Source organism: Octopus bimaculoides, chromosome 12 (genome assembly GCF_046866305.1).
Source record: "Octopus bimaculoides isolate indiv1 chromosome 12, ASM4686630v1, whole genome shotgun sequence".
Lineage (NCBI taxonomy): Eukaryota > Metazoa > Mollusca > Cephalopoda > Octopoda > Octopodidae > Octopus > Octopus bimaculoides.
Genome location: NC_142939.1, coordinates 50743546 through 50766851, shown reverse-complemented (window position 1 = coordinate 50766851; position 23306 = coordinate 50743546). Strand labels below are relative to the sequence as shown.

Genomic DNA, 23306 nt, shown 5'->3' with positions numbered 1-23306 from the left:
ACATAACTAAAACATAAAAAAAAACAAAAAAACCCTAGAACATATTTAATCAACGATGAGGCCAGGACCTTAGCCAAGAACTGGTGTCCTCATCTTAATTCTTGCTTTTCACTATGTTTCGGTTGTTGTATGCTCCAGCCTTCTTCAGGTGTCTTGTGTTGAACTCGGTTGTTGTATCGGAATTTCGAAGGTAACCCTTTAATTGATCTACGATACAATAACCAAGTTCAACACATGACACATGACAATTTTGAAGTTCTGCATAGTCTCTGTTAATTCATGATATTCTCATCCAACATTGAAGCAATTATTAACAATTTTAAGTGTATCGCTTGAAAATAGAAATAGCGGAAATTCTTTTCACATGAAACCATTGGTAACATAGTTAATTCACAGATAAAGAATAATTATCTATCAGACACGGTGTTGAGCTCTCATTCACACTGTTCGATTCTGTTGTGTGTGTGTGTGTGTGCACGCGCGTGTATGTGTGTTTGTATAGACACATGCGCTAGCGCGCGCACACACACACAGGGGTGTGCTGCAAAGTTCCTGGCTTTGGGTAAAAGAAAACACAGGAGGATCAGTTAATCATGATTTTATTGAACATATTCCTCTCTCAGATTCACACACTTATTGCAGCGGTCCTTCGGTTTTTCTAAGCCCTGTAAAAGAACTCGGAAGGATGGGCTTTAAACTAGGCCCTTTGCGACACCCTAAAAGCCAGGAACTTTTCAGCACTCTCTCGTATGTACACACACACACACACTACATTGTATATATTGTAGAGATGGGATTTAAATCACGTGATTTTATGTAAAAATTACCAATAAGTGAATGTTTTCAGAAGTCTTCATTTTTGGAAAACTTCGCAAAAGTACAAGTAAAATCTAATGACTAAATGTACACTGAATATATATATATATATATATATATGTAGGAATCTTGCAGGCGTGAAGTGGATTCTATCCACTATGCCACAAATTTGAATTAACACTGCGTCAGAACTTTTCCCGCGGTGGAACAACGGTTTTGATTTGAGAGCAGTTAGATATGTCCCAGACGCCTTTAGTTAGGCCGAAGCGGTGTCTCCACCACTTGACCCTTTTCTGACCTCCTCTACTCCATCAAATCTAGAATAGAATCCTTTGTTCTCACTATCCTTCTTGATAGCTATAAAAACAGGAGACCACAAGCAAAGTTCCTTTTTAGTCACCAATCGGTGACGACTCAAGGAGAACGAAGTCTGGCTGACCAACTACAACCTTGGCCAGAGGAAAAAAAATGAAGTTACTGTCAGCCACTGTGAGACAACGTCGCACACGCTATAACTATCACTAGCATTTCCTTTTCTCTATAACACTACCATCTCCCTCTATATCTAAATACTACTATGAGAAAGTGTACATACAGATACAGGCCGAAATTCTTTACCTTGTATGCTTTACATACAAACTGTTATACTATTACACTGGCCTACCCGTCGTGGTATGGCAACATATAAAGTAACGGTAAATAAATATTTCTATAAAAATGTTGATCATCTTCATCGTTCAATCAATAACCGTTACAATTGGTGACCCTTCCGTCTCCAATAACGATACCGTTACATATATATGTATATATATATATATATATATATATATATATATATTTATAAAATACCTACCCACTTACCTAAAACAGATGATGTTTAAACATTAAATATATATCCTCAGTAATTAAGAGCTCAATTAATAATAGATAATTAAACTCTAACATACAGCATTGCAGTAAATCCGGACGGAAAAAGCTTGCATGCACATACATGATCAACTAAAACGATCCTCAAGAGCAATGTGTATTTAGAATATAGCATAGTGCGAAATACTCTTAATGATTTGGTATAGACATTGCTTTAAATCAATTTATTTTAAATTAATTATGTATCTTAATTATGTATTAATGGAATTGTGCTTATTTCTAATGAAACAGCTGTTGGAAGTAATTAAATTATGATCTATATGTTTTTCATGATATATATGTGTGTGCACATATATTCATTTCTACATATATACACATGCGCATGCATGCACGTATAATATGCTACTGGTAATAAACATCCTCGGCAAAGGTGTTCCCGACTAAACTGATAATCCCACTAAAATTGCGAAGTGAGGAGGGTAATTTCAAGCACCCCACAGAATGAAAAACACGTCATTGGCTAAATCAGTGGTTCTCAGCCGGGGTCCATATGACCGTATGATACTATGGGGTGGAGGGGCCACGCAAATAAAAGTGTACATTGGAAATCCTCAGTAGTATTTTAAAGGTCCATGAAAAAAAAAATTTTAGACAAATTTATTGCAAGAAGCATTTAAATTTCTTTCTCTAACATTTTACGTAGTTTTAAATGTTTCTGGCTACCGAAACATGTTCTTTCAGAGAGTGATATTGCTAACGTACACAAGTGAATGATTGACAAAACAAAATAGAAATTTTGAAGGATGTACCTACAAAACTAGTTTTTAAACATCGAATGTTGTTGTTGGCACTCCGTCGCTTACGACGTCGAGGGTTCCAGTTGATCCGATCAACGAAACAGCCTGCTCGTGACCCTTAACGTAGTTCCCGGGGATATTCAGCGTCACACAGTGTGACAAGGCCGACCCTTTGAATTACAAGCACAACAGAAACAGGAAGTAAGAGTAAGAGAAAGTTGTGGTGAAAGAGTACAGCAGGGTTCGCACCATCCCCTGCCGGAACCTCGTGGAGCTTTAGGTGTTTTCGCTCAATAAACACTCACAACGCCCGGTCTGGGAATCGAAACCGCGATCCTACGACCACTTTTAATAGTAATTAAAAGGTCCTGTGTGTAAAAAGTGGTTGAGAGCCATTCAATATCTTGTCCATGTGCTTTTTAAATATTGTATGTGCATAGTTAGTGGTTAGCATTTTATTCAAATGGAAGAAATAAGTAACCATCATCTCCTCAGCTTCAAAGTTGGTAGCAACAGGCCATTGGCATTAACTGGTACAGATTGCGACAAAACATCGCGTTGAGTTAGAGACCCCAATATAAGGGCAAGTAACTGGTATGATGGTTTATAGTCTGGATACACACGCAAAGTTACATTGGTATTTCGAGGTCTGGAGATCCTTCCAACCACTTTGGTAATCTGCATTCTCTTACAAGTTTGGTCATTTTGATTTTATTTCGTCAAGGACCATATTATGTGAGAACGAGAGAATAAGTCTGCTGCGCACGTAGCTCTTTTTCAAAAACATACGTACTTTGCGATGGTCTAAAAACGTTTGTTCATTGTCAAATTGGTGAATGAAGAATAAAGAAAGAAGAATATAAACTGGTCAAACCTAAATGCAAACTTAAACACCCTAAAACACAGTGGAAACTGGAGATATTTATGGTCGATATTGCATACAGGAATATTTAGTGGAATCTATTAGGGTGGTCATGTATGTACCCATTATGAAATGTGTATTTTGGCCTGGCATGTAAGTTACTTTGTTTGTTATGTAAGTTGTTTCATGAGCAATGTCAAGGGGAGGGGATAAATCCTTTTGTTGATGGCTTTTTATAACAATTGATGAAAAGCTGGAAGAAAGATTTCTTTATACGAAAATGGGCAGTTTTGGTCAGAATTCAATATTTCCATTAGTATTAAGAAGAGAGTAGGACAATATAAGGATTGGTTGACAATGTTCTGACAAAACAAATGGTAAATGAATGTAGTTAGTAATGAAATGTGTTGAAGCGTGCAGTATGTTGTATTCGTTTTATTGTCGAGAGAAAGGTTTTGCATTACAGGGATCTCATCGAATTATTCAATCACTTATAAAAGGTATATGTCTTGGAAATATGGAATTACTTTCAGAATATGAAAATATTCTTAGTTGAGGGATGCTTGCCAACAAAGGGATATGCCTGATTTCATATTTGTCAGCTGGAATCTGGGGAAAACTCGTATATATAATGGAAGATATTATTCAGAATGTGATTAATAATGAAATTAAATGTGTCAGATATTTCACAACTTTAAATGACTCTATTCCTGATAGGACTAACTAAATAATATTGCATATACAAATCGTATAAATTACGTACATATACATTATTTAATGACTATCAATGTTCACGGACATGCATATATTATTTATGTTTGTGTTTAATTTCAGCACACACACACACACACGTGGTATTCCCGGGCAGATAGTTAATAAAACTAAGATAAAAGATAGCGAGCTGGCAGAAATGTCTGTATTTACGTTCTGAGTTCAAATTCCGCCGTGGTCGACTTTGCCATTCATCCTTTCAGAGTCGACAAATTAAGTACCAGTGGAAAGACTGGTACTATTCCAAAACCTTAAAAAAAATCGAACACGTACGCTAATTACATACGTGTTCGATTTTCTAAGGTTTCGAAAGCGCACGTGTTCGATTTTTTTAAAGTTTTGGAAACACAGGCACGCATGCGCAAATCAAAAAAAAAATCATTTCTACGGAAAACTTTGTGGGAAGCAGTTCGCTAAGACTTGTTGTGTTAACCATTTTTCAAAAATGATATATTACCATATATTGGAGATTTTGATGCGGCGTATTCGTTTCTGAAGTAGAAGAAAGTTCTGAATAGTGTCACTACCCGATTTTCGTATTGCCAGAAAGAAATGACACTCATAAAACATAAGGAAAGGAAGCTATTTCGTTGCCCTAAACATAAAACTGCAAAAGAGTTGATTAGGAAGTCTTCTTTTATGGAAAACTCTAAATTACAATTACAGGATTTTATTCTTGTTACGTATTTATGGTGCCATAATACAGCCCTTCATACATCATCTGAGATGACTGGTCTCTCAAATTCTACTGTTGTTCAATGGTACCAGTACATGAGGGACATTACAAGCAATTCTCTCCTGCGTAACCCCTACCAAATTGGTGGACTTGGGTACATCATTGAAATAGATGAATCTATGATGTGCAAGCGAAAATACAACAGAGGTAGAATTCCACAAGAGAGGTGGGTTTTTGGAGGATGGAATAGAGAGGATAAAAAAGGATTTCTAGTCTTTGTACCTGACCGTTCTTCGGAAACTCTTTTACCCCTTATCAAGAAATTCATCAAACCAAGTACTACTGTGTATTCTGACTGTTTGAGTGCCTATAATGGGATTACTGAAATAGATGTGACCCCCAAATTTTCCCATTTCAAGGTGAACCATTCAGAAAATTTTGTTGATCCAACAACAGGTGTTCATACCAATTCGGTTGAGTGTTATTGGAAGAACGCAAGACTACGATTTAAGACTATGATGGGAGTACACACGGACATAGTCGAATCGTATCTCGACGAATTTCTTTGGAGAGAACAGTATGGTAAAACGAGAAATGAATGTTTTAAAAATGTTGTGAAGCACCTTTCAGAATGGTTCACATTCCAGCAGTTTTCATAAAAAGACATTGTTGCGTGTCTATAGATTCTACGTGGAATTTGGATAGCGTTTTGAAAGTTGAATTTTCCGCTGATCTTCGCGTCGGCAATCTTCGGTGTCAAGTTACCAAAAAGAGGTAAGTGTGTTATTTTTATTTAATTTGTTTTTCTTTTAATTATTTAAATTATTTTTTAAAAAGTATTAAGAAAAAAAATTTATTTACTTTGTTTAAAAAAAAATTATTTACTTTGTGCTTTTGTGTTATTTACAAAAGTTATTGCTATTTTCTTTAAAAAAAAAAAACCCCATTTGTTACTTTGCGTAAAAAAGATATTAACTTTGTTTTGTTAAAGAAAAAACCCATTTTATTTTATGTGCGACACGCACTAGGTAGTCGTAGGATCGACTACTCACGACTAGCTAGCGCGGATGCGCGAGTGTACGCACTGGGACCACTCTTCTTGAATGGTACCGGAAAGACTTCCTCCCCAAACCCCTCCGTTTCCTCCCCCCCCCCCCCCCAAAAAAACTTTCTTTGCCAAAGATACCCGTTTTCGGATACGGAGATTCCGGAAAATTGCCAAAAGTAGGCATTTTGTAATTTCGCCCCCCACCCCCTAATTTCTTCATTTTTGACTTTTTCTCTAATCCTAACCCTAACTACAAAAATTTTTGGAAATTTTTTTCAGAATTATTATCTCCATATTTTACTACATATTTAAAAGAAAAATTTTTTTTTAAATATGAAAAAGGTAAAAAAATGAACAAATTAGTGGGGAAGGGTAATTTCAAAATGCCGATTTTTGCTAATATTTTTGCAGATTCATATTCTCCACAGAAAATGCACCACAACCAACAACTTATATATGACTGATAGGGTAAATGTTAACTACCAAATATCGATACATCCAAGTATCAAATTAAAATTTTCTTCCAGTAGCAATTCCATTGATGGCAGACATTAGTTTGTTGTCTTCTTTCTCACTTTCTGAAACAGTCATGTGACATTGTCTTCTAGACAAACACTGACTGCATCAAAGTCAGCAAAAAGATTTTAAAAAAACCAAAACAATATACACGTTGTAATATAGAAATGCTTTATTTCAATAGATTAAACGCATGTACATACATGTACTTCTGCACATGTGCAATATAAATACTTGAATTTGTCTCAAATGCACCTTCAAGCAAACCAGTATGCATACACACATGTACACACACACACATGCATGCAAACAGACGGGTACACATGCACACACATATGCATACGTGCGCACACACACGTGTGCACACGCTCACGTGCACGCACACACACACACTAAAATACATTTAAACTTCACTTCAAGCTTGGCACTCTGAGTAGAAAAATATTTTACAATGAATTTTTCAAATTTTTCGCAGTCTTTCAAATATAAATATGCATGTTTGGATGTGCGTTTTTATGTGTGTGCATAGGTTTGTGTAATGCATGTGTGTATGTAGGTTTGTGTAATGTAGGCATGCATGTGTGTATGTCTGTATCTTTGTACATGTATTATTTATGTATGTGTACGTTTATACATATGAATGTGTGTGCTTATATGCATATGTATGTATGTATGTGTATATGTGTATATGCATGTATGCTTGTATCTGTGTGAATGTTTATTAAAATGGAGATAAACGATATATGTTGCAAGAATACAAATATCTGGGCAATGTTATGTATATAGTTTTATTTATATATATATATGCATGTATGTATGTGTATTTACATTTATATGTACAAGCGAAAAGAAAAAGCACTCTATACATAATGTCGAGTTTATATTTAACAGTTGCTGATTCACCATTTTGTTACTCAGTTTCATACATGGAAGCAATATGTGTGACCATCCAGAAAAAAATTCAGTGAATAATAATAATGGATAATGGTATATTTGAGAGCAAAAGCTAGATTGATTCTTATTGTTTAAAGATGCTCCATATTGAGAATAATGCAGGATGAAAAATTCTCAGATTGCTATGATGTAAGGGATACTAACTAGCCTAAACTTGTCATCAGAAGCAACAACTCAGTGTATCTTGTCAAATCTGATAGCTATTGATTTGTGTTGGTCAAACCAGGGTTTAAATGTGTCTGAAAAACTATCTAAGGGAAACCTTTTCTGATGATGTCAAGGTTTGATAACATCTTTGATCTCTGGTTCAGGGTTATTGCTTGCTGCTTCCATATCAACAATTCTCTGATATCGATGTCATCAGAAGACATTCAGATATTTCCAAATATAATGGGACAGTGATGTAGAATTTTCTCTGTTCTTTAGTTTAAATGAATGAAGTTATTGATTGTAATGACTTTTGAAAGTGTCTATAATGAATCTCATGTAATATCTTTCTTCTTTGAAGTGAAAGAATCCTTTGAGGGGAAGACACAGATGATTTCACCAGTTACAAGCTAATAGCTGTGGTAAGGCTGTGATTATATCTGTTCTATGACAACTTCTGATCTGGAAAGCAATGTGGTTCACAGGAAAAGATAGCATAGAATTTGCAGTATTCTTTTATTCTTTTACTTGTTTCACTCATTTGACTGCAGCCATGCTGGAGCACTGCCTTAAAGGGTTTTAGTCAAAAACAAAATCGATCCCAGCACTTATTTTTTTTAAAGCCTAGTAGTTATTCTATTGGTCTCTTTTGGTGAACCACTAAGTTATGGGGATTTAAACACACCAACACTGGTTGTCAAGTGGTGATGGTGGGGACAAACACAGATGTATACATACAAATACATATACATACAAATATATATATTTATGGTGGGCTTCTTTCAGTTTCTGCCTACCAAATCCACTCACAAGGCTTTGGTCAGCCTGAAGCTGTAGTATAAGACACTTGCCCAAGATGCCACATATGAGACTGCACCTGGGACCATGTGGCTTGGAAGCAAACTTCTTCCCACACAGCCTGTTGAAAGTTTTCTGGGTGGAAATTGCTGCCTTCTCAAAGCTAGAAAATTCTTGACTATATTTGTGATATCTTCCTTTCCTGCTTTAGGAGGGTGGAATGCTCTCCATACAATATAAGAAGTTTTGAGCTGCAACATTTTCAAGAATGTAATCTGTTTTGACCAGTAGGAATCAATGAAGCTGATGTTCTGTGGGTTTAATAATACCATCTGCTGTCATTCACTGAATGCTATCAGTTTGATTGCAGATAGAGTTTGTATGTAAGAAAGTAACAAGTGCCTGGGCATCATATGAGATTAAACAAACTTCTTTATATATATATATATATATATATGTGTGTGTTATATAGATGTGCTTGTGTGTGTAAATATATATACATATACATATAGGTGTGTGTGTATGTATTTATGTATATGTATATACACACACACACATATATATATTTATAGACAGGCAGGCAGCTAGATAGATAGATATAATACACACACATAAATACAGATGTATATATATCTTTAAATCTTCAGTGTTTGGGTCAACCTGAGGCTGTGATAAGACACTAGCCGAAGATGCCACGCTGTGGAAGTGAACTCAGAGTCTTGAGATTATGAAGCAAAGTTGCCGACGATTTGGCCTTGTCTGTGTCCATAAATACACACATATGCTTATATTTCTTTGTAATTGTAAAAGAATACAAGCTAATGTTAAGGCTATCATTAGTTTTGCAGTTTCAGTCTTCAGGACTTATTTATCTACCATTTCAAGATAAAAAGAGACCTGCAGACTGAGAATGCAGAATCAGTGCAGCCCAAATGATACTCCTTTACTTGTTTCAGTCATTTGACTGCGGCCATGCTGGAGCACCGCCTTTGATAAGTGAATCTCTGTTATTTTATAAAACAGAAATATATTTCTCTACATTTCTGTATTGAGTGCTATACATATTTTGATAATTTTGATTTATTTATCAAGCCTAATACGGTATATACATATGTACGTTGTATATATTTATATACATTTATAAATATACATTTATATATGTGCATATTTCCATGTATATATACACACATCTAAATAGATTAACAGATAGATAAATAGATACATATAAATATATATACCAAACCTCTACATCTGATATGTTAAAAGGCTGTAATATTAAAATATTAAATATAAATATGATTATTTAAATTATTGTTACACTATTATTTGTAAAAGCCATTTAGCCGTCTACTTGAATTTTTTCTTCAAATAAAGTGTCTTTGATATGAAATTGTGCGCAATGCAGTCTGGGAGTATTTCTCAGAAAAATAAAGTAATGGCTGGATAAGTTGTTATACCGTAGTTTGTATTTATAGCATAATATATATGGCTGCTTCCGTTCTGTCTCACCAGGTCATAAGTATATCCATATAGCTTATTATTGATTTCATCTATCAAAGCAAAGGTTTATATTTATGAAACATAATGAAGAGTCGTATAATCCATTTTGTCCTCTTGAATAACCCAATGATCACTTAATTCCCATGTAGTCTTTCAAAACAGCATATTTGATCCGTCTTTAAACTAGATGATCGGCAAGATTTTAGCTTAGCACTGCAGCTTATGAAATATTTTCCAACCGTGCAATGTTCCAGCTACCTACACCTGCAGTCTATACACATAGTTAATATATGGTACCACAGTTCTTGCAAATGTTAAGTATCTTGGTAATATTTTCAGTCATTCAGTGACATATTGACTAAGCGAAATCATCTTCAAATCTTTACCAAAGATTTAAAACAACATATGAAGAATGATATGATTTTATATTCTAATCTAAAATGATGTGATATGACTCAAAGAGGATAAAATATTCGGTTCTTAAATAGTGACAGGAATGTACATCTTTAAATAATTGTGTTTTATCCTTGAGCAAATCAGTTAACCTCTTTAGTCTGACAGTCAATTTGGAATTGGTTTATTGTTATTCCAAAAATTACTGATGACGACACACAGTATATGGACTTCTTCTGATACAGTAGTTCCACCCCTGGTGCTGGACAGTTCTTTTCTGCAACCAATACTCGTGTGCTCATATGCACTAAATGTCTATATAACGGCCTTTCTCAGGACAAATTCTAAGTAGGATATACTGCTTCTATAACTAATATCTGAATTTTGACCACCTGGATGTTAATGACCCCCAGAGGCCAAATAGTTGCTAGCATATGGTGTTGGTTGACGCCTGCAGCTGATGAGATACAAAATGCAAAAATCACGTGATACAGCAGTTCTGCCACCAGTGCTGGACTTTTCTGATCTGCCCTTGAAATCCCTGTGCTTTTACGCACAAATATCTATATAATAGACTTTCTTAGGACAAACGCTGCAGTATTACATTGCTCTTATAGTACATTCACGTAAATTAAGAGATAAAGATTGCTATTGGGTAATGATACTGCCCCTGTTGCTAACATCCGATAAGTTTATGTGTAAATATATTTTATTTAGCACTGTAAATTTGGCAAGTGTTTTTGTTATTTTGAAATGGAGAGCTCTGTTCTTTCCATCAGCAAAATTCCATAATAGAATTCTTAAACAACTCACCCTTACTGTTAATTCTGACCAATCACCCAAAGCCTTCATAAACATCTGTGAACAAGAGTGGCATAGGAATTGAACAAAATTTATTCCTTAACAGGGCTAAATGTATTTTCAGATACTGACTTTATGAAGTTACACATTGCATGATGTCTTTGAAAATTTTTATCCAAAATTATCAAATTTGCTTATCCAAAAACTGAATAAAATTACAAGGCCCTGTACCTAAATGATACTTCTAAGACAGCAGTTTTATGGGGCAGATCATTTTTGATGTTGTGCATTTAGTAAAAGTATCTTTTAATGCGAAGCAAAAATGTGGTTAGCTTCATTAGTATTTTCTGTTTCACCAGCTGAAGAAATTATTATAAATGAATGAAAATAGACTTAAAATTAATAATAAAAAGAAAGAAGCTGTCCAGATATGCATTATAGATGTATGCTCTCTATAACTTATTGAGACAGACAGGAGCGCCTGATTTTATATGATATATTATATATAATAATGAATTATGTATGTCATGTATCATATAGCAATTGTATGAAAGACATCTGCTATTGTTTAAGGCATGAGATTTCAGTATAAATTATGTCTTAAATTTTGCATGAGGATGGGGCATATCAAATGTTTTTTAAGATTATGCAAAGTGTCACAAATACATGTGACTGTGCCATTTGTTACATATCTGTACATATCTGTGTGTGTGTGTGTGTGTGTGTGTGTGTGTCTTTATATACACACAGGTACAAGCACAAAAGCACAAGTGTGTGTGTATGAATGTAAACAACATGATTAGCTCCTGTTTATTTTACTGTTTTTGTTTGTTCAACACGCACACACACACACAAATACATGTATGCACACATATGTCTAATATCCATGAATACAAACATATATGTGCATATATATGTATATATGTATGTATATATATATATATATATTAATCTTTGTTTTTATGTTCAACTAGAATAAAAACAATTTTACATTAATTTGACAGGTTACTCTATACTATTGTAGAGTGTTGTTGACAGTGACTTCAAAGTTTCAGCTATATATATATATATATATATATATATATATATATATTTATTTATTTATATACACACACACACATATATACATATATATGCACATACACTCATACAAACACATGCATAAGCACATATATGATATAGTCTGTTATTAACATCGATTATTATGCCAACAATGCAATTGTCAGGCAATGAACATCAACTTTTTACTTAAATATCCACACGTTTAGCATGTGAAGTTTCCCGTAATGCAACATAAGTAAAAACACCTTGTAAGATACAAATCAGTAGTGTTGGGATGAGTTATTTCCCTTGGTTGGTTGGTTTGAAAGATTTAAAAATATATAAAAGATAAAAAGGCATAACAAATATATAAAATATGGTGACAAGCAAAACTCAGAGCAATGACAGAAGGAACGATCAGCTCTGAAAGAAAAAACTAGAAAACAGAGAACAATTTTCCAGCTTCATTGAGTACCCAAATGCGCATATATATATATATATATATATATATATATATATATACACATTGCACACACACACACATATATAAATATATATATATACATATGTATAGTCATAAACAGATATACATATATATTTATAAATATCTATTTACCTATATACATAAGTATGTATACACATACACGCACATACATACATACAGATAGATAAACATAGTTACATACATATATATATGTATATATATCTAAATATATATAAATATACTTAAGTATATATTCACACACACAACCACATGTATGTATATGGTATACACACACACACACACACACACATATATATATATGTATATATATATATATATATTTTTTTTTTTTAATTAAATTATTATTTCAATACTTTCAAGTGTCCAACTGCTTTTAAATTAAGTATAATTAATTTGCTCCAGTATGGCCACATACAATGAGTAAAAGAGCAATAAAGAAATTATAATTTTCTGAATTTCAATGCTTTTTCATTTTCCTTCACTTCTTTGCTGATGGAAATGGTGTTGTACCTGAGAAATGTTATTTCTGACGTTTGCATTATACACATACATGCACATCTCCCTCTCTCCCTATACGTGTATATGTATGTATAAATATATGTATATATACATAGATAAATATAGATATACAGATATATACATACATACATACATGCTTACACACATACATATAGTCTTTAATGAATATTATGCCAAATTATCTTAGAACTGTAGGTTTCATGTTGGCAGTGTTTGTATTTTGCCTGCATTTGAATTATTATAAGCACACACACACATATGTATATAAATATAGACACACACACATATACATATATGTATATAAATATAGACGCACACACACATATACATATATGTATATAAATATAGACGCACACACACATACATATATGTATATAAATATAGACGCACACACACACACACATATATGCATACACACATGCCCTCTCTCCAACACACACACATCCACCCGTGCTTATTTAAAACCCATATTTACATATTTAAAACCTGAGGTTTTGTTGGACCAGCTATAAATGGAGCTAATTGAAATAGTAAGAGACATAGTAGAATTGGAATTGCTGTAGATAGAAGGGAAACCCATCCAAATATAAGGGCACTTAAAGCAACAGCATATGTTGCACTGCAGAAGTTTGGGAACAAAGAGTCAACTGTATCTGAGCTTAGGTTTTCATGACAGCAGTGCTGGTGTTGGTGGTACATTGGCAAAAGAGCAGAACCTGAAGAAGTAGAAAGAGAGATATATTTATGCATGCACACACACACACACTTAGAAAGAATACTGTAAATATTTACTCAGGATTGGGTATGACTATAAAAATATACCAGGGAATGGGACCTCGGTGCAGGTGATCTAGGGTTTTGTGTGGTGGAGTTGGAGGTAGAACCACCCCTTAGACACTTTTGTTCCTGGGTCTACTCTGACCTCGAGTAGTAGCACCCGCCAGGGTCCCAGATAGAGGCTAAATAGCATGTAACCACCTGAGCAAGGGTATGTTGAAATCATGGGATGCAGCATGATGTATGTATGTATATGTGCATATATATATATATATATATATATATATATATATATATATGTATATGTGAATATATATATATGTATATATCAGGCATGCAAAGTATGCGCTGCATGCTCTGTGATTTTTTTTATCCATATCATCGGAAAATTCGATAAAATATTTATTTTTTTTCAAAGAAACTCCGTCCAGGTGTTTTCGAAATATTCTGCCTCCCCTTCCCCTCTCTCACTGACTCGTACGTCTGCTTTGAGAAGACTGCGTGACACCCCCTCTCTGTCTCTTTGTTGCTAACCTCGTTCCACTTTCTGACCCGAACAAGGGCAATCCCATAATTCCTCAGTTAGCCATATGAAATGTCGGAATAACCTGGCGGTAAGTTTGAATTTTTTTTTTTTATCCAAAACATCTGTTTGCACTATTATATTTTTGGAGTGTTCTGAAAAAAAAAATATTATCTATATTATTTTCTTATTTCAGAAGTAGCTAATTAATCTTTAATTAATTTTACTAACGTTATTTTTTCGTTTTGTTGAAATTGACTCAGATGCAATTTACTCAGACGCTTACACCTGTATTCTTATATAAAAGTAGCCTTTTTTCGAAATGAGTGTTATAAACGATATTTTGAGAAATAGTTTTTCGAAAAGAGACTTCGATGGAAAACAATTAATTATAAACGGTGGGAGACCAACACCGAATTTACCTTTATTCACGAGACAATTTCAGGTTAATTTGTATGAAAAGAAAAAATGGTTAACTGGAAGTGCTACACTTAATAAATTATTCTGTTGGCCTTGTTTACTTTTTTGCTTAGAAAAGAATGTTTAGAATGATAAAGGTTATGATGATTTAAATAATTTACATATGGCTATGCTAAAGCATGAGCGTTCTCAAAGACATATAAAATCTTTGATAGATCTTAAAATATTCGCGATTTTGTTGAAGCTATGCCAGAACTCTTCAATCTGTGCAAGTTGATTTTGACAATTCCGTCTACCACTGCTTCTGCAGAGCGATCCTTTTCTGCATTAAGTAGAATCAAAACATACCAAAGAAATGCGTCAGGAGAAAGAAGACTGTCTGGGCTAGCACTAATGTCAATTGAAAAAAGATTTATTACAGCAATTGATGAAAAGAGAAGATTTCTATGAAAATATGATAGATATATTTGCCCAGAAAGATCGAAGAATTGAATTAATTTATAAATGAGGTAAATAACATTTTAGAACATAAAAAAAATTAATATATTAAAGGGCATATATTGCAGGTTTTGGTTAGTGTTTGTTATAACGTAAGGTTCGACCTTCTTACATCAGTATTGTTTCGCAGGAGAAATGGTTCGACTTCTTCGTCACACCTAACCTACATAGGTTTTTTTTTTCTGTGCTGCTGGGTGTAGTCTATTTACGGCCGTAAATTTCTTGTTTCAATCTCAGAGATGTTGACTTCTGCCACAACAGGGTTTTTTTTTTGGGGGGGGGGGCTTTTCACAATGTTGAATTTTGGCTGTCTTTCATTATGTGTGTATTCATGTATATGCGTGTATTTTCAATGTGTGTGCGTGAGACGTTGTCTTTTAATATACGGAGTTCAGTAAGTCTCAGAACAGTCTGCTTGAGTATCAATAATTTTTCCCGGAATTGACAAGTAGCATGATAAAGCACCTGACTTGTCTTCGAGAGCGTAACTATCTAAAACCATGGCCATATAATGTAACTAAATGTGTTCTCTTTATTAAATCATTTCAAATTGATTCAGCTGAACCAATAGGTATAGGGGCTAATGCAGAATCGCACCCCTTTGAAAAACGAAATTTTTCAAAAATTTTTTTTCGGATTCCTACCTTTAACAGAGATTCCGAATATGCAAAAATATTAACAGAATCCAATTTCATCTTTATTCCATTTCACTTATGATTTTTAGACATTTTAAAGGGAGAGTGAGGATGGGAAAGTACTGACGTTTCGAAGAGAGAGAAAAATACAAACAATACACCTATTTCAGGCTCATCTCTACAGAGCCATTTTTTATTCCCTGCTTATTCTAGATCATACGGGGGTGATTGCATATTCAGAATCTTCCATATGTAAATCGTAGGAATACGAAAATTCTTATACTGAAAAATTGCCAGTGGGGGGGGGGGAGAAATTCATTGCATGCACAACCCCGGAAGTCACCGCACGCCACTGGTATATATATATATGTGTGTATGAATAGAAACATTATTATTTCTAAATCCCTCGAAGAGAGAGATTCAGTAACTACTTTAAAGTAAAGACTATTTGCCAACTTAATGTGGCAGTCCTGGATGGGACGAATGTTACTGTTGTTTAGCCCCAGGAAATGGTATTTCCGGCTGGCTATATGACACAGTATCTGTGTCCTTGTATTTTCAAACAGGGGTGCTCAGCACCCCATCCAGCATAATAGATGATGATGACAATGATGATGATTTCTGTATTGACCACAAAGGGTTTACATTAAGATAAACATTATGGATGGCCACAACTCTGGTTGATTAGAACTAAACTGAAATTAAACAATAACAACAACTACAAAGAAAGACTGTATTTGGTGAGAAACAAAATAGTGGTAATTGATTGGTTGAAGCGATTAAATATTTAAGGTGTTTTAAATGGTGTGAGGAAGAAGTTAGACAACAATGTTAACTTACTGGCAATTAAGGTGAGAAGGCGTATCACTAGAACTGCAAGCCACCATCTAAATGCATTAGAATCATCTGGATCATCTTCGTAAGAGTCGGGGCTTGATAAGCCCATCCACAAGGGCCAGTATGCAAACAGCAAAGGATAAAAAAATATGGAGAGGATGCCATCGGAAATCAGATAGTAGGTAGCCATTCGACTTCCAGAACACGTGATTAAAAACACCACACCTGTTAAGAGATAAATATTTTATTTGGTTTAAGTAGAAGATTATGTTTACTTACAAACTGGTGTTTAATTAATGGCTCTAGGGACTAATGTTATCAAACTCTGGAGAAATAGTTGACAAGTTGAATGACAGTGGAATTTGAACCATGAATCACCAAATTAAAAACTCTTTCAGACATTTTTTTGCAAAACAGAAATAAGTTGAATGTGAAGTTGACTCGATAAGGTGAACAATGGATTTAATAAATAATGTATGGAGTCTATTGGTCAATGTTGACCATCCTTCTGCACATGTATTGTAGGCCTAACAAAGGAAAAGACTAATAGCTAACCATACATATAGCTTTCCATACCACCAATGTTTACCCAAGGGAAATCTCCACAGTCTTAGCCTATACAGCTTGGCACCTGTGTTGTTGAGAGCATTGTTGTTATTAGAACACCTGGGCAGACACCGCAAGGGTGTCTTGCTCTAACCACTAACACTTCGGTCGCTTCACCACTATGAATTGGTATTTGATATTATCAACCCTAGAAAGAATGAAAGACACAGTTGATGTTGGTGAGATTTGAACTCAGAGTGCAGAAAGTCAAAACTAATGATACGAAGTAATTTATCCAACTCTCTAATGACTCTGCCAGTCTATTGTTTTTTTTTAGCATCTAATAATGGCTGATTAAACCAGTGCAAGGAACCAGTTAAATTCACTGTAAATATAAAATGAATTTAATTAGCATACTGTGTTATGAAATGGCTGTTCTACAATCAAATATTAATATGGCACAATGGATTATGGAATTCTCTTCTGTGTGAGAGACCATGAATCTACACATGTCTAAAAAAGAAATAATATGCAAAAAATAAACCCGTTACCTATAGAGACCATAAATACACCAACGCACCATATTCCAAACACAAAACTCATTGGATCAATGACACAATCTGCAAGAAAGAATAAAAAAAGGAAGAAATCATAAGAATTTCATCAAACACAGACATGGCTGTTGGTATGGTAATAAGTTTGCATCTCAACCACATGGTTCCAGGTTCAGTCCCACTGCATGGTACTTTGGGCAAGTGTTTTCTACTATAGCCTTGGACAAAACCTTGCAAGTGGTTTTGGTGGATGGAAACTGAAAGAAGTCTTTTGTAACCAAGTACAACCTGTTGCATGGTCAGCAACTAAACTGGTAACCACATGATGAAGGAACTCAGTCAACAGCCATGCATTGTAGTCATGAGGAGATGGTGCTCACCAGTCATTGTGAAGATGGTCCATCTAAGAGAAGGAAACCTCTGAAATAAAAAGAGCTTTTTCTGTGATGACTTGCAACCAGCTGATACTATTTTACACAGAAAGAATTGTGACATGAAGAGGCCATAGTTTCATCTACAGACAGCTGATAGCAATAAAATAACGAAGATTATTCTTTAACCCTTTTTGATACCAACTTGTCCCAGACCAACCCTGGTTTAATGATACAAACTCCCTGTTTTAAAATTATCTAAATGAAAAACTTAAATTAAAATTTCATTTTCCCTGAAATTACTAGCCTGGAGCCAAAATTTGAAATGAATATATATATATATATATATATATATGTATATATAGGTGCAGAAATGGCTATGTGGTAAGAAGCTTGCTTCCCAACCACATGGTTCTGGGTTCAGTCTTACTGTGTGGCACCTTTGGGAAGTGTCTTCTGCCATAGCCTTGTGCTAACCAAAGCCTTGCAAGTGGATTTGGTAGACGGAAACTGGAAGAAGCCCATCATATATATAGATGTATGTATGCGTGTGCATGTCCATGTTTGTCCCCCTACCATCCCTTGACGACCGATGTTGGTGTGTTTACATCCCTGTAACTTAGTGATTCAGCAAAAGAGACCGATAGAATAAGTACTAGGCTTAAGGCGGTGCCCCAGCATGGCTGCAGTCAAATGACTGAAACATGTAAAAGAATAAAAGAATATGTGTGTGTGTGTGTTGTATCTTGACAACTGGTGTTGGTTTGTTTTCATCCCTGTAACATAAGAGACTGATAGAATAAAGTACCAAGCTTTTAAAAAAAAAGTCCTACAGATGATTCCTTTGACTAAAACCCTTCAAGGCAGTGCCCCAGCATGACCACAGTCCAATGATAGAAACAAGTAAAAGATGAAAAATAAAACAAGAACAGGTGGAGGTGGAAATAAATGGTGGAGAACTTAATTGAATTCTTTGTTGTTACAAGGAACTCCAGGCACCATTTTCTTTTTCTTTCTGAGTCTAGATTTTCTTGCTGTTAACCTTGTTTCGCAAATTTAATGGATAATATTATGGGTATGATGACTATTGGAATGTCTAATTTATTTCTCTTAGTCTGTTTTCGACAGTCCTGAAGTTATAATCTTGAAGTTTGCCTCATGTTTATAATAATGAGTGATTATCTTGGAAGGTGGTAAATATTTACGTCTTTTATTGTGAGCCAGCTAGACGAAAATAGACAGAAATCTTGTTCTGCCTAATTATATCTAAAGAAGGAAAAAAAAAAAAGCCAATAAAATTATGTCGAACAGGGAGGAAGTTTATAGCCAAATCTTGACAAAAACCGAAAGGAAGAAAATTTTGGAAGAGAAATGAAAATAAAAAAAATACAAGCAAATGAATTATTTTTTGCAAATCAAAAAGGGAAATTTGACTGCTATTTCTAACAGGTTAAGTGACTGTTTGGAGGCTACTTTGTCAGTTGTGATAAGGGAGATCAAGATTTGATTTAGTAATAACGAATACAAGCAGGTTTAGTTGGTTAACATGCAATTTAACATAAAAAAGTGAAAGTAAACTGTTTAAAAAATATGAAAGTAAATCATTTAAAAATATGAAAGTAAACTGCGACAGAAATTGTAAGTGATGACAGTCTCTTACTCACATGTACACTAGCTGAATCATTATTGGTAGCGTCAAATGGTTCTTCCTCAAAAATAGAATTGGCTTGTATATTTCAAGTGACTCCACAGGAATGCCACCATTTCCAATCAGTTCGTAGCTCATTAACTGTGAAGAATTATTGCAATGCTCATATATAGCTGTGTTGGCTATAATGCATCAACATGCAAGCCACCAAATTGCCTTCCCAAAAGTGTTCATTGCTGGGTATAGCACGTTGGAATAGTGTACCTCGGCTGCTATTTGCGAAATACTTCAAATATATCAATAGAGTATGCTATAGATGTAAATGCCTGTGGACGTAGCATTGTTCTTTGTGTCATATTTATGAAATTTTGGCACGTCACAATCATCACTGCTAGTTTTTATCACAATTTACTTTCATATTTTTTAGGACAATTTACTTTCACCTTTTTTTACAATGCTAAACTGCATGCTAACCTGTTTAGTTCAGTATTATAATGGTGGAACAACACTATTCTGTAAGGTTGCCTTCTTTTGTTAAGCATCAACACAAACTTTCATAAACTTGTATTTCTATGGAGAATTGCAGATATTGATCTACCGTATAATACCTTAAAGACACACACATCAAACGCACACACACACACACACACACACACACACACACACAAACAGAACACATGCACACACACACAAAGTAAATGCACACACACACAATACACAGACAAAACATACAAAAACTGTGCACATGTACACACAACACACATACACACACACAACACACATATATACACACAAAATAGATGCACACACAGAAAATACATGCATACGCACAGATGCACTGATGCATAAAACATGTACAGATACGTGCACATACACACACACACACAAAACATGCTCAGACACGTGCACACACACACACACACACACAAAACACACAAACACACACACACACAAAACATACACAACATACTCAGACACACAAAACACACACATAACATAAACACATACTATCACACACAAATACACAGAAAACATACACATACATGAAACAAACAAACCCAAAACACACATGCACAAAACACACACACACACAGAACCGACACATACACAAAACACATATACACATGAAACAAACACCCAAAACATATACACATATACACACACAAAACACACAACAACAAGAACAAGAAAGATATAAAATGACGGTAGAAGGAAACATCTTTGTGTAAAAGAAAGAGAAAATGAAGATTCTTGAAAATCTCACTTTGGCAATAACGTTTCCCTAGAAACGATACGAAACTTCTACGGAACGATTGGAAGTCTTCGGATACGGAGTAACATCGAGCGAGTTCTTCTTGGAAACTCTGTGGATGTGTTACGTCATCGTTCTCTGGATCCTTCTCTTCAATCTTTGTGAGATGTAGAATGAATGACGTCATCGGCTTGTGGGGCCTGCACCGCCTTTCAAATCATCCGGCGTGGTTTCTCTGGAAAATAAAGTTATTTACAGATTTATAAAAGTTGTTTTGAATTTAGGGAAAAAAAAAAAAAAAAAAATTACGATACTGATCATTATAGGTGTGGCTGTGTGGTAAGAAGGTTGCTTCCCAACCACATGGTTCTGGGTTCAGTCCCACTGTGTGGCACCTTGGGCAAGTGTCTTCCACTATAGCCTCAGACCAAACAAAGATGAGAGAAGCATTTATGATCGTTTCAATTTACTGGTTTAAGTAAATCTATTCACATTCTGAACAGATTTGCTTAAACCAGTAAATTGAAACTATCGTAAATGCTACTCTCATCTCTGCTTCTTCCTCCTTTGTTATCTATTTAATTAAAGACATACCAGCGAAAACCATGAGTTTCCCATTGTTATTATATCCATTTTCTTCCCCTACATATATATATATATATATATATATATATATATATATATATATATATATACCGGAGTAAGCACATAAATGTGCAACAAGGTGGAAAAAAAGTGTACTCAAATACCAGAGGTAGAGTAATATGCTTTATTTAAAAGCAGCAGAAATATAACAAAAGACTGTTACTCGGAGTTTCACGTTCCCATTCATCGGACAGTTTTGTTAGAAACAAAACTGTCCTATGAACAGGAACGTGAAACTCTGAGTAACAGTTTTTTTGTTATATTTCTGTTGCTTTTAAATAAAGTATATATATGTATGTATATATATATGTATGTATGTATGTATATATATATATATATATATATATATATATATATATATATATATATATATATATATATATATATTCATTCATTTGTTTCGGTCATTGGACTGTGGCCATGCTGGAGTACAGCTTTGAAGGGTTTAGTCAAGCAAATAGATCCCATTGCTTATTTTTAAAACATGGCACTTATTCTGTCAGTCTGTTTTGCCAAAATACTAATGTTATATAGGGACATGAACAAACCAACACAAGTTGTCAAGCAATGGAGAGTACAAATACAAAAGCACCAACCCCATTGACGTACATACACACATACATCACACACACACACACATTCATAGGATGGACTTGTAAATAGCTTCTGTCTATCAAATTCCTTCGCAAGTTATTAGTCAGAACAAGGTTATAGTATTAAGACACTTAACCAAGGTGCCACAGAGTGGGACTGAACCCAAAACGATATGGTTGCACATTGAGTTTCTTAAATCACACAACTAAGCCTGCATCCATTCCACAGCCATACCTATCATTAAAACATAAAGAAGATTTATATGGAATTATTTTCCAGAAAAATATTTTCCTGTAAAAATATTTCTGATGATAAATTAGCTCAGAGCAGATGTTTCTTTCCCTCAATCATTTATCACACGTGAATATATGCCTACACACACACACACACACACACACACACACACACACACTCACATATTTACAAATCTGTACAGATACAAACATATACGTTCACACACAGACATAGACATGCTCGCAGATATATACTCATACACACACACACAAACATCTACACATATGTACATACACTTGCTAGCTTACATGCATATACACATGAAGCTCATTATAAATTCCATTTCAACTCAAGATTTTTCACTCAATGTGGTCTTTCAGGAACTAATAGAGTGAATCATCAGCCATTTATATATATATATACATATATATATATCGTCAGTAAATCATAAATCAGAAAGAGAACCACACTCTGTGTAATAGAGCAGTAGAGTATATCGGCCATAACTGTCTTTATCTAAATATATATGTATGTGTGTGTGTATGTGTGAGCATGTGTGTGTGTATATCCACACACACACACACGCACACATATATATACACATATATATATATATATATATATATATATATATATATATATATCATCATAATCACTTTAATGTCCACTTTTCCATGCTTGCATGGGTTGGACAGAATTTGTGGAGCCAATTTTCCATAGCTAGGCATGCTTTACATGGAAGACTGGAAACAAACTACATC

The 23306-nt window shown here is 34.4% G+C and overlaps 2 protein-coding genes across 4 annotated transcripts in view; one reads left to right on the top strand and one right to left on the bottom strand.

The window, feature by feature from the left end:
• The first annotated feature begins 1783 nt into the window (after window positions 1-1783).
• On the top strand, window positions 1784-5548 carry LOC149133093 (uncharacterized). The gene has a single exon (XM_089361055.1). The coding sequence runs from the start codon at window positions 4666-4668 to the stop codon at window positions 5446-5448; it is 783 nt and encodes a 260-aa protein (XP_089217181.1). The 5' UTR covers window positions 1784-4665; the 3' UTR covers window positions 5449-5548.
• Window positions 5549-12722: 7174 nt separating this feature from the next.
• Window positions 12723-23306, bottom strand: part of LOC106873718 (uncharacterized) — a 53794-nt gene continuing 43210 nt past the window's right edge. For all 3 annotated transcript variants that reach the window (XM_052972186.2, XM_052972185.2, XM_014921194.3), the window contains exons 2-5: window positions 21085-21307; window positions 17799-17867; window positions 16705-16926; window positions 12723-13727 (exon numbers count right to left, since the gene is read on the bottom strand). In XM_052972186.2, the coding sequence (XP_052828146.1) occupies window positions 13483-13727; window positions 16705-16926; window positions 17799-17867; window positions 21085-21259 (711 nt within the window). In that variant the 5' untranslated portion in view covers window positions 21260-21307 and the 3' untranslated portion in view covers window positions 12723-13482. The remainder of the gene's footprint in view (window positions 13728-16704; window positions 16927-17798; window positions 17868-21084; window positions 21308-23306) is intronic.

Bases quoted from the DNA above. Each gene is read 5' to 3' on its own strand.
- LOC149133093 (XM_089361055.1), top strand. From the start codon at position 4,666: ATGACACTCATAAAACATAAGGAAAGGAAGCTATTTCGTTGCCCTAAA.